The following is a 13,017-nucleotide window of genomic DNA, read 5'->3' as shown; positions in this document are numbered from 1 at the left end:
ATCAATGCACTTTTTGACAATCTTCTAATTTTCCGAGTTTCTCCTGTACATTCCACAGTCCTTACCTACCGGTACTGGAAAGAGGAGAGGGCTTCTCCCCACTGCACTCCACCCTGACCCCTGCCTGTCCCAGGGCATCTGAGCATGAACCTGAAACAACACTACGCTCCAGGGACAGCCAAGCGCACAAACACCCCCACACACCAGGGCGAAACTTTCCCAAAACCAGACCAGCTAGCTGAACAGCTAAGCCGCACCGAGGCATCTTCCCTCTACCCTCCCTCATACAGGCAGGATAAATAATAATAATAATAATAATAATAATAATAATAATAATAATAATAACAACAACTTATTGTTTATACCCCACCCATCTGCCTGGGTTTCCCCAGCCACTCTGGGCAGCTTCCAACAGAAAAATACCAGGATCAAAACCAGGAACGGCTTACGGAGCTGGGTATGTTTAGCCTGGAGATGAGAAAGTTAAAGAGTGATATGATGATGATGATGATTATTATTATTATTAATTTATTTATACCACGCCCATCTGGCTGGGTTTCCCCAACCACTCTGGGCAGCTTCCAACAGAAAAATACCAGGATCAAAACCAGGAACGGCTTAGGGAGCTGGGTATGTTTAGCCTGGAGATGAGAAAGTTAAGGGGTGATATGATAGTAACAACAACAACAACAACAACAACAACAACAACAACAACAACAACAATTTATTACTTACAGGTGAAACTCGGAAAATTAGAATATCGTCGAAAAGGGCATTGATTTCAGTAATGCAACGGATTATTTTTTATTTTCCGTTTAATTTTTACAAATGCTTTCTTTTGGAAATTCCATAGTAAGATAGTAAAACAAAAATAGTAAAACAAAAATAAACATCACTATTACATTTCATTAATGACATTCCATTTATAATTGACCTGCCTAACGACCGATCATTACAATGACAACAAATCAGGGCTTGACATATCTTGCTTTGCATGTCATCTCATACAGTGGTACCTCGGTTTAAGTACACAATTGGTTCAGGAAGTCCGTACTTAACCTGAAGCGTACTTTAACTGAAGCAAAGTTTCCCATTGAAAGTAATGGAAAGTGGATTAATCCGTTCCAGACGGGTCCATGGAGTACTTAAACTGAAAGTACTCAAACCGAAGCGTACTTAAACCGAGGAAGACTGTATATTGGTTTCACCTTTTAAGTTGCATTACTGAAATCAAGGCACTTTTCGACGATATTCTAACTTTCCGAGTTTCACCTGTATCTTGCTTTGCATGTCATTCATCTATCTCTCTTATTTTTTAAAAAATTTTTTTTTATTAGTTTCTTTCTTTAAAAACATTAATACACAACATGTTTACAAAAAAATCTCCGTACAAAAATCATTTACAATAGAAAAAGAAAAAAAAGAACAAAAATATAAATTAAACAATCATTTACATCTTCTCTATGTTGACTTCCACTTCTTCTCTCTGTAATTTACATATATTAACCTTATTATATCGCACAATTCTTATTCTATTAACATATAATCTTCCCTTTAACTTCAATTTAAGTTCAAACCTATCTCATAGATTGGTTTCCCCTTTTAAGTTGCATTCCTGAAATCAAGGCACTTTGCGATGATATTCTAACTTTCCGAGTTTCACCTGTATACCCCGCCCACCCGGCTGGGTTTCCCCAGCCACTCGGGGCGGCTTCCAACAGAAAAATGAAATAAAATAATCAATTCAACATGAAGAGCATCCCTAAACAGGGCTGCCTTCAGATAAAGAGTAGGGTTGCCAGACTCAATAGAGGACAGAACTTCTGTGCCTTTAATTGCCCTGCTCTCTTTTGAGTCTGGAAACCTTAAAGAGAAACCAGCAGACCCTTTGCTTGGAAATGAAACAAAGGGTCTGCTGGTTTCTCTTTAAGGTTTCCAGACTCAAAAGAGAGCAGGGCAATGAAAGGCACAGAAGTCCTGTCCTCTATTGAGTCGGGCAACCCTAATAAAGAGGCGCCTCTGTCTGTTACCTGCCAGGAAGAGACCGATTCCACCCAGGAAGACCGCAAGCCGCGTGGTGTTCATAGCGGCTCACTTGCTGACATCGGAAGCAAGGGGGGGTCTCAGGAGGAGAAGCGAGGGGGGGCAATTCTCAGCTGCGCTGGGAGGGCATCGGGCACATTCCTGGGTCCCAGGCAGGAAAAAAGGGATTGGAGCGGAAGCCTGCCAGCCCACAGCTCCTGCTGCAAGAGCTAATCCATTTCAGCTCTAAACCTCCCCAGCTGGCTCCTATCACTGCTGACAAGAATGTTTGCTTACTACCTCCCCTACAGGACAAGGCAGGGCTGGGGGGGGGGTAAGAGAGAGGGGTTACGGTGTGGAGGAGTGTCATAGTATCTGCTTTTCATGCAGACCGTCCCATGTTCAACCCCCATCAGCATTTCTAGGTAAGGGTAACTTGACTCATGTCAAGTTTGTGGTCTACCAAGACTACGAGATCCTTTTCACATGTACTGCTCTCAAGACAGGTGTCACCCATCCTGTATTTGTGCCTTTCTTTTTTTTGCCCAAGGAACAGGATCTTCTCCAGGCTAAACATACCCAGCTCCCTAAGCCGTTCCTGGCTTTGATCTGAGAGTGTTCTTAGGTTTTGTCACTGCATGTGGGGTGTTTTTTTGGGGGGGAGGGAGGTTGATGGTGAGGATCAGAGTCCAGGGAGTGCTTTTGTTTGGCCCATGGAACCCTTTGCCTCGTATGGGGTGGGGGTCAGCTTAGCCCAGGGGCCTGGCTGCAAAAACCAATTTTTGCATCCTTGCAAGCTCAGTGTGAGAATTTGTGGAGGAGCGAAGCTGACAGGGAAAGAATAGCTATTAATCCCTCCTGCTTTGTCAATTAATCCCAGTCTGGTCCTGCTGGGTAAACAGTTTATTACTTCACATTAGGATCACGGAGCAGCCGTTGGAAGATTCCCACAACAGGTTCCTGCTCTGTGTTTCTGTGGCAGCTCTGCCCTGCCTTGCGGTGGGTTTTCTTCATTGTTTCAAGAAGCCCCTGGAGTGAGTGGCTGATCTGGGTCCCTGAGTCTGTCCCCCACCCCCAATCTGAAGCCCTCACCCTTTTCTGAGGCAGGGCTGAGTTATGTCAGCAGAAGCCGTGATCTGCCTGCCTGCAAATGGACTTCTGCTGAGAGACAGTGAGGGGAGGAGGGGAATCCTGGAAGAGACCACAAGGGCTATCCAGTCCAACCCCCTGCCAAGCAGAAAACACCATCAAAGCATTCCTGACAGATGGCTGTCAAAGAACATAGAAAGGTGCCTTAGACTGAGTCCTGCCATCCATCCATCTGGAATCTCCCCCAGGCCACCTGGAGATTCCAGCAGGTGTGTTGAATGGGGGAATCTTCTTCATGCAGAGCAGGTACTCTATCCACTGAGCGACTGTCCTTTAGTTATAGAATCATAGAGTTGGAAGAGACCACAAGGGCCATTCTAACCCCCTGCCAAGCAGGAAACACCATCAAAGCATTCCTGAGATGTGGCTGTCAAGCCTTCGCTTAAAGACCTCCAAGGAAGGAGACTCCACCACACTCCTTGGCAGCAAATTCCACTGTTGAACAGCTCTTACTGTCAGAAATTTCTTCCTAATGTTGAGGTGGAAATTATTTCTTGTAGCTTGAATCCATTGCTCCATGTCCGCTTCTCTGGAGCAGCAGAAAACAACCTTCCTCACTCCTCTATTTGACATCCTTTGATATATTTGAACATGGCTATCATTATCACCCCTTAGCCTTCACTTCTCCAGGCTAAACATTATCACCCCTTAGCCTTCTCTTCTCCAGGCTAAACATACCCAGCTTCCTAAGCCATTCCTCATAAGCAGACATCCCCAAACTGCGGCCCTGCAGATGTTTTGGCCTACAAATCCCATGATCCCTAGCTAACAGGACCAGTGGTCGGGAAAGATGGAAATTGTAGTCCAAAACATCTGGAGGGCCGAAGTTCCTGGGGTGCCTGCTCATAAGGCATTGTTTCCAGGCCTTTGACCACTTTTGGTTGCTCTCCTCTGGACACGTTCCAGCTTGTCAGTATCCGTCTTGAACTGTAGTGCCCAGAACTGGACACAGGACTCCAGATACTATTACTTCCCTTGATGTAGATCAGGCATCCCCAAACTGCGACCCTCCAGATATTTTGGCCTACAACTCCCATGATCCCAACTAAGAGGACCAGTGGACAGGGATGATGGAAATTGTGATCCTGTCCTCTGTGGTATTAGCCACCCCTCCCCATTTCGTGTCATCTGCAAACTTGCTCAGGATGCCCTCAAGCTCATCATTCAAGTCATTGATAAAGATGTTGAATAAGACTCTCCAGGATGAAGAGGTCTAGTGCAAGAAATGAAGAAATGGTGCAGCCCAAACGATAAGAATCCCCACGCCAATCCATGCAGCGATTCCCGGACCGCCCGCGTGCCGGATCCAGAAGCCCATTGGGCCGCATCTGGCCCCCGGGCCTTAGTTTGCTTACCCATGGCCTTATCCACCCATCTGTCCAAACCCCTTTTAAAGGCAACGCAGAATATTGTGGCCTTTAAATACTGACAATGTGGCAGAAGTGTTTGCGGACTGCAGTTCATCAAATGCATGAATTATTATCCTGAGAGATAGGCACATACAGGTGAAACTCGGAAAATGAGAATATCATCAAAAAGTGCATTTATTTCAGAAATGCAACTTAAAAGGTGAAACCAATATACAGGTGAGATTCAGAAAATTATAATACCGGTATCGTCGAAAATTGCATTTATTTCAAAAATGCAACTTAAAAGGTGAAACCAATCTATGAGATAGATGCGTGACACGCAAAGCAAGATATGTGAAGCCTTGATTGGTTGTAATTGTAATTATTTGTCGTTGGGCAGGTCAATTATAAATGTAATGTAATTAATGAAATGTCATAGCGATGTTTATTTTTGTTTATTTTTGTATTATTGTAACTATTTTTTGATAACTGTGGAATTTCCAAAAGAATACATTTGTCAAAAAAAAATAAAAAAAAATATACGTTGCATTACTGAAATCAATGCACTTTTCGACAATATTCTAATTTTCTGAGTTTCACCTGTATATATAAACAGTGAGATTCGGGTGTGTGTGTGTGTGTGAATGCAGGTAGCAATCATTCCCTTATTAATAGTGACTGTTCACAAACACACAAACCAATAGTTGATAACACAGAAATTCTGGCATTGGAAAGCCAATTAGCGCATGCATTTGATTTTTTTTTAAAAAAATTATTGTGCTGCTTCAGTCCACAAGTATTAGTATAAAACCTCTTTATGCAATGCAATGGTCGAAGGCAGGCACCCCCAAACTTCGGCCCTCCAGATGTTTTGGACTATGATTCCTATTTTCCCCGACCACTGGCCCTGTTAGCTAGGGGTCATGGGAGTTGTAGGCCAAACCATCTGGAGGGCCGCACTTTGGGCATGCCTGGTCTAAGGACTGCAATCTAAGTTCCTGTGTTCATAGATAGCCAACTTTTAGTCAGTTACAGAGGGTCCTAGAACAGTCATCCCTCGGGTTAAGTACGCTTCAGGTTGAGTACTCCACGGACCCATCTGGAACGGATTAATCCACTTTCCATTACTTTCCATGGGAAATTTTGCTTCAGGGTACGCTTCAGGTTAAGTACGGACTTCCGGAAGCAATTATACTCATACTTCGGGTTAAGTACGCTTCTTCAGGTTGAATACTCCGTGGACCTGTCTGGAAGGGATTAATCCACTTTCCATTACTTTCAATGGGAAAGTTCGCTTCTGGTTAAATACACTTCAGGTTAAGTACAGACTTCCGGAACCAATTGTGTACTTAAACCAAGGTAGCACTGTAGTGTCAAAATAGGGTCTACAATATTCACCGATGCCTTGCTGGCTGGTGGGTTCCCCACAGTTTTCCTTTTCGCATTCCTGGAATGAGCAATGATTCAGCTCAAAGCAAGCCTGGAATAGGAGGCGTTGCGCCTGTCCTAGCGCAGCTAACAAGGAACTTCTCTCAGACTTTCAGATTTCTCTTCCTCCCACAAGATGGCAGACTCACAACATGTTTGAAGACCTAGGACAGAAGGAACTGCAAAACTAGCTGTAGGATTCCATGAAACTGTGGTCCATGGGCCGAAACTGTGGTCCATGGGCCGGACATGGTCCATGGAAAGCACGGCACTGGAAATCGCTTCTGCGCATGCCTGGACTTGCACAGAAGCGATTTGAGGCACCACAATATTTCAACTGCAAAGCCTAGCAGAGATCCATGGACAGGTGTGAGTCCACAATGACTCCCAGGCTGCACACCTGGTCCTTTAGGGGCACAGTTACCCCAATCAGGACCAGGGATGTTTCTTGTGAAGCCAACCCACTTCTCCTAAATTCTCACAGCGTGACCTTATTACCCTCGATAGCTTCACCCCGTCCTTTCAAGCATCCCAGTGACTTGAAATGTTTTATACTGTGATGCCAATAAAGGTATTTGATTTGATTCCCAGGCTGAATGCTCATTAAATGGGTCATAGAATCATAGAGTTAGAAGAGACCACATGTGCCATCCAGTCCAACCCCACCCCCTGCCAAGCAGGAAACACCATCAAAGCATTCTTGACATATGCCTGTCAAGCCTCTGTTTAAAGACCTCCAAAGAAGGAGACTCCACCACACTACTCCTTGGTTGCAAATTCCACTGCTGAACAGCTTTTACTGTCAGGAAGTTCTTCCAAATGTTTAGGTGGAATCTTCTTTCTTTTAGCTTGAATCCATTGCTCCGTGTCTGCTTCCCTGGAGCTGCAGAAAACAACCTTTCATCCTCTTCTATATGACATCCTTTGATATATTTGAACATGGCTATCATATCACCCCTTAACCTTCTCTTCTCCAGGCTAAACATACCCAGCTCCCTAAGCCGTTCCTCATAAGGCATCGTTTCCAGGCCTTTGACCATTTTCGTTGCCCTCCTCTGGACACGTTCCAGCTTGTCAGTATCCTTCTTGAACTGTGGTGCCCAGAACTGGACACAGTACTCCAGGTGAGGTCTGACCAGAGCAGAATACAGTGGTACTATTACTTCCCTTGATCTAGATCAGGCATCCCCAAACCTCGGCACTCCAGATGTTTGGACTACAATTCCCATCATCTCTGACCACTGGTCCTGTTAGCTAGGGATCATGGGAGTTGTAGGCCAAAACATCTGGAGGGCCGCAGTTTGGGGATGCCTGATCTAGATGCTATACTCCTATTGATGCAGCCCAGAATTGCATTGGCTTTTTTAGCTGCTGCATCACACTGCTGACTCCTGTCAAGTTTGTGGTCTACCAAGACTCCTAGATCCTTTTCACATGTACTGCTCTCAAGCCAGGTGTCACCCATCCTGTATTTGTGCCTTTCATTTTTTTTCCCCAAGTGTAGTACTTTACATTTCTCCCTGTTCAAATTCATCTTGTTTGCTTTGGCCCAGATCTCTAATCTGTTAAGGTCATTTTGAAGTGTGATCCTGTCCTCTGGGGTATTAGCCACCCCTCCCAATTTGGTTTCATCTGCAAACTTGCTCAGGATGCCCTCAAGCCCATCATCCAAGTCATTGATAAAGATGTTGAATAAGACTGTGCCCAAGACAGAACCCTGTGGCACCCCACTAGTCACTACTCTCCAGGATGAGGAGGAGCCATTGATGAGCACCCTTTGGGTTCGGTCAGTCAGCCAGTTACAAATCCACTGAATGGTAGCATTGTCTAGCCCGCATTTTACCAGCTTCTTTACAAGAATATCATGGGGCACCTTGTCAAACGCCTTGCTGAAATCACGATAGGCTATATCAGGCATCCCCAAACTGCGGACCTCCAGACGTTTTGGCCTACAACTCCCATGATCCCCAGCTAATAGGGCCAGTGGTCGGGGGAAATGGGAATTGTAGTCCAAAACATCTGGAGGGACGAAGTTTGGGGATCCCTGGACTATATCGACATGATGTAGCACAAAAACACATACACTTTTTGAATGGTAATGCCCAACTACCTGGGGGGACAACCCCCTCAAATACTTTATTGTGGAGTCTGAAGTCCCCACGGCCCCCAAGGAGTCGGCTCCTATGGCTTTCAGCTCACCCTGCTTACCTGAGTACCCGGGCAGACAGTGACACTGATAGCCGTTCACCAGATCCTCACAGATCCCTCTGTTCTGACACGGTTGGGATGCGCATTCATCAATGTTGGCGAAGCAGGTCTCTCCTTCAAACATGTCAAAAAGAAATTATGTTAGACATCCCAACTAGTTCCTCACTGATTCAATAATAGATAATTCAGTTAAGCTTCACTGATGAAAAATACAGGTGAAACTCGGAAAATTAGAATATCGCCGAAAAGTGCATTGATTTCAGTAATGCTACGTACGGTATTAGGGACCCAGGTGGCGCTGTGGGTTAAACCACTGAGCCTAGGGCTTGCTGATCAGAAGGTCGGCGGTTTGAATCACTGTGACGGGGTAAGCTCCCGCTGCTTGGTCCCAGCTCCTGCCAACCTAGCAGTTCGAAAGCACGTCAAAATGCAAGTAGATAAATAGGAACCGCTACAGCGGGAAGGTAAACGGCGTTTCCATGTGCTGCTCTGGTTTGCCTGAAGCGGCTTTGTTATGCTGGCCACATGACCTGGAAGCTATACGCCGGCTCCCTCGGCCAATAATGCGAGATGAGCGCGCAACCCCAGAGTCGGTCACAACTGGACCTAATGGTCAGGGGTCCCTTTACCTTTACCTTTTTACTTACGGTATTGTTTTTTATTTTAATTATAATTTTGACAAATGCTTTCTTCTGGAAATTCCACAGTAAAAAAACAAATAGATACAATCATACAAAAATAAACAAAAATAAACATCGCTATTATATTTCATTAATTGCATTCCATTTATAATTGACCCGCCTAACGACCAATAATTACAATGACAACAAATAAAGGCTTGATATGTCTTGCTTTGCATGTCATGCATCTATCTCATCTATTGGTTTCACCTTTTAAATTGCGTTACTGAAATATAGTCATACCTCGGTTTAAGTACTCCTAAGTTTGAGTACTTACAATTTAAGTACTCCGTGGACCCGTCAAAATTAAAAGGGAAATAAAAAATAACCCGTTGCATTACTGAAATCAATGCACTTTTCGACGATATTCTAATTTCCCGAATTTCACCTGTAGATATTTTGATTTTTGTATGGATAAATATTTGTTTCTGACTGTTGAATAAAATCTGGTTGATTGATTGAATGCTTGATTGCCTGACTAAAAGTGGCAACTCTGGGCTCCTAAGGCCCTCCTCCTGCTTTTGTTGAGTTTCTGGCTTGCGTTAGCCCCAGCCAGTATGACCAGGAACCTGGGTGGTGGGACCTGGTGTCAAAGGGGACTCATTGACGTGGGTCTAAATGTATAGCCTACTTCTTATTGTCGGTTTAAGTTTTAAGTTCCTTTAGATCAGGGCCCCCCCAAACTAAGGCCCCGGGGGCTGGATGCGGCCCAATCGCCTTCTCAATCTGGCCCGCGGATGGTACGGGAATCAGCATGTTTTTACATGAGAAGAATGTGTCCTTTTATTAAAAATGCATCTCTGGGTTATTTGTGGGGCCCGCCTGGTGTTTTTTACATGAGTAGAATGTGTTCTTTTATTATTAATAATAATATTAATAATAATAATTTATTATTTACACCCCAACCATCTGGCAGGGTTTCCCCAGCCACTCTGGGCGGCTTCCAACAAAATATTAAAATACAGAAATCCATCAAACATTAAAAGCTTCCCTAAACAGGGCTGCCTTGAGATGCCTTCTAAAGGTCTGGTAATTGTTTTTCTCTTTGACCTCTGGTAAGAGGGCATTCCACAGGGTGGGTGCCACTACCGAGAAGGCCCTCTGCCTGGTTCCCTGTAACTTGGCTTCTCGTAGTGAGGGAACCGCCAGAAGGCCCTCGGTGCTGGATCTCAGTGTCCGGGCAGAATGATGGAGGTGGAGATGCTCCTTCAGGTATACTGGACTGAGGATGTTTAGGGCTTTAAAGGTCAGCACCAACACTGTGAATTGTGCTCGGAAACGTACTGGGAGCCAATGTAGGTCTTTCAAGACAGGTGTTATGTGGTCTCGGTGGCTGTTCCCAGTCACCAGTCTAGCTCCCGCATTCTGGATTAATTGTAGTTTCCGGGTCACCTTCAAAGGTAGCCCCACATAGAGCACATTGCAGTAGTCCAAGCGAGAGATAACTAGAGCATGTACCACTCTGGCAAGACAGTCTGCGGGCAGGTAGGGGCTCAGCCTGCGTACCAGATGGAGCTGATAGACAGCTGCCCTGGACACAGAATTGACCTGCGCCTCCATGGACAGCTGTGAGTCCAAAATGACTCCCAGGCTGCGCACCTGGTCTTTCAGGGGCACAGTTACCCAATTCAGGACCAGGGAGTCCCCCACACCTGCCCGCCTCCTGTCCCCCACGAACAGTACTTCTGTCTTGTCAGGATTCAATCTCAATCTGTTAGCCGCCATCCATCCTCCAACCGCCTCCAGACACTCACACAGGACCTTCACCGCCTTTACTGGTTCTGATTTGTGGGGCCTGCCTGGTGTTTTTACGTGAGTAGAATGTGTCCTTATATTTACAATGCATCTCTGGGTTATTTGTGGGGCCTGCCTGGTGTTTTTTACATGAGTAGAATGTGCCCTTTTATTTAAAATGCATCTCTGGGTTATTTGTGGGGCATAGCAATTCGTTCATATTTCCCCCCAAAATATAGTCTGTCCCCCACAAGGTCTGAGGGACAGTGGACCTGCTGAAAAAGTTTGCTGACCCCTGCTTTAGATTTTTATGTGTTTTAATTTTTGTATGGATCAATGTTTGTTTCTGACTGATGGTCGACTAAAATCTGATTGATTGACTTACCCTCAAAGCCTGGCTGGCACCTGCAAATGAATCCAGAAGCTTCCTGGTAGGCAAAGTGCCGGGGGAAGCCTGTGAGATCTCCGTAGTAGCTCTGATTGGACCGTTCAAAGCACTGGCCCTCGTTGAGGCAGGGCACTGCAGCACATTCATCTACATCCACTTCACAGTGTTCCCCTTCGTATCCTGGTGACAAAAAAGCAAAGGGGGCAGGACGCCAGGTGAGCTGACATGTGCCTCGTTTGTCACAAAGCAATGGGCTAGATCCAGGTCAGTGAAGGGTAACCTTTTGAACTTGGTGTGTCAAAATTCGCCAAAAAACCGAGCATAACTCGGCGGGTGGTGGTGTGTCACTTCGAGAAAAAAATCATAATTTCGCGACATTTATAGTTTAAATAATAAAGGTAAAGGGACCCAGGTGGCGCTGTGGGTTAAACCACTGAGCCTAGGGCTTGCTGATCAGAAGGTCAGCGGTTCGAATCCCTGTGACGGGGTGAGCTCCTGTTGCTCGGTCCCAGCTCCTGTCAACCTAGCAGTTCTAAGGCACGTCAAAATGCAAGTAGATAAATAGGAACCGCTACAGCGGGAAGGTAAACAGCGTTCACCTTCATGCTGGCCACATGACCTGGAAGCTATACGCCGGCTCCCTCGGCCAGTAATGCGAGATGAGCGCGCAACCCCAGAGTCGGTCACGACTGGACCTAATGGTCAGGGGTCCCTTTACCTTTTAAGGCCAAGGGAGCCGGCGTTTGTCTGCATACAGCTTCCGGGTCATGTGGCCAGCACGACAAAGCTGCTTCTGGCGAACCAGAGCAGCGCACGGAAACACCGTTTACCTTCCCGCCTGCCAAAGCGCCAGGAAAAGACAGCACAGAAAGGGTTAAAAAACAATCTCTGGCTACCGGCAACAACAACAACAACAAAGGATCCGGGTTTTAACAGCAGAGACAAGCTTTAGTGTGAGGAGGAGTGGGAGAACAAGTGGGGGGAAAACAACAACGTCGACAGTGCGAATGGGCCGATGGGGCGTGTGCCAGCAGTGAGGGCTCTGCATGTCACGTCTGACACGCGTGTCATAGGTTCGCAAACACTGATCTAGGTATTGGTGGATCTTACGCCGATCCTCCCGCAGCGGACACCCTGCAAGACTCTGCAGCCCAGTGTACTGCTTTAGGAACAGAACTTCAGGAAGAGTGGGCAGCAGGGACAAAGAAGGAAGAGTGGTGGACAGGTGGCGAAAGAGTGGGAATAGGGTGAGGAGTAACAATGGGTTATTTTCTGATTGATTAGGATGGTCCAAAATGGGAACGTTTTATGGAGCTGTTGATACATTTGGGAGATCCGGAGTCCAGGGGTAGGGGAGTGGAATTAGATAAATGTGGTTAAAGGTTATTATGATAGAAAAAATAATATTTGCATGAAGGGAACACTGTGGATGTACCCTATCTTGATTTCAGCAACGCCTTTGACAAGGCGCCCCATGGTATTCTTCTTAAGAAGCTGGTGAAATGCGGGCTAGACAATGCTACCATTCAGTGGATTTGTAACTGGCTGGCTGACCGAACCCAGAGGGTGCTCATCAATGGCTTCTTCTCATCCTGGAGAGTAGTGACTAGTGGGGTGCCACAGGGTTCTGTCTTGGGCCCAGTCTTATTCAACATCTTTATCAATGACTTGGATGGTGGGCTTGAGGGCATCCTGAGCAAGTTTGCAGATGACACCAAATTGGGAGAGGTGGCTAATACCCCAGAGGACAGGATCACACTTCCAAATGACCTTAACAGATTAGAGATATGGGCCAAAGCAAACAAGATGAATTTGAACAGGGAGAAATGTAAAGTACTACACTTGGGCAAAAAAAAAAAAAAAAAGAAAGACACAAATACAGGATGGGTGACACCTGGCTTGAGAGCAGTACATGTGAAGAGGATCTAGGAGTCTTGGTAGACCACAAACGTGACATGACTCAACAGTGTGATGCAGCAGCTCAAAAAGCCAATGCAATTCTGGGCTGCATCAAGAGGAGCATAGCATCTAGATCAAGCGAAGTAATAGTACCACTGTA

The 13,017-nt window shown here is 45.8% G+C and overlaps 1 protein-coding gene across 3 annotated transcripts in view; it reads right to left on the bottom strand.

The window, feature by feature from the left end:
• The window catches only part of CRB2 (crumbs cell polarity complex component 2), a 70,438-nt gene that overhangs the window by 24,190 nt on the left and 33,231 nt on the right, over positions 1–13,017 (bottom strand). For all 3 annotated transcript variants that reach the window (XM_088665347.1, XM_035112743.3, XM_088665348.1), the window contains exons 5-6: positions 10,956–11,138; positions 8,157–8,270 (exon numbers count right to left, since the gene is read on the bottom strand). In XM_088665347.1, coding sequence (XP_088521473.1) covers positions 8,157–8,270; positions 10,956–11,138 — 297 coding nt within the window. The remainder of the gene's footprint in view (positions 1–8,156; positions 8,271–10,955; positions 11,139–13,017) is intronic.

The sequence above is a fragment of the Zootoca vivipara genome, chromosome Z2, assembly GCF_965207765.1.
Source record: "Zootoca vivipara chromosome Z2, rZooViv2.hap1.1, whole genome shotgun sequence".
In the NCBI taxonomy this organism is placed as follows: domain Eukaryota; kingdom Metazoa; phylum Chordata; class Lepidosauria; order Squamata; family Lacertidae; genus Zootoca; species Zootoca vivipara.
The sequence above is the reverse complement of the archived record's forward strand: the minus strand, read 5'-3'. Positions and strand labels throughout refer to the sequence as shown.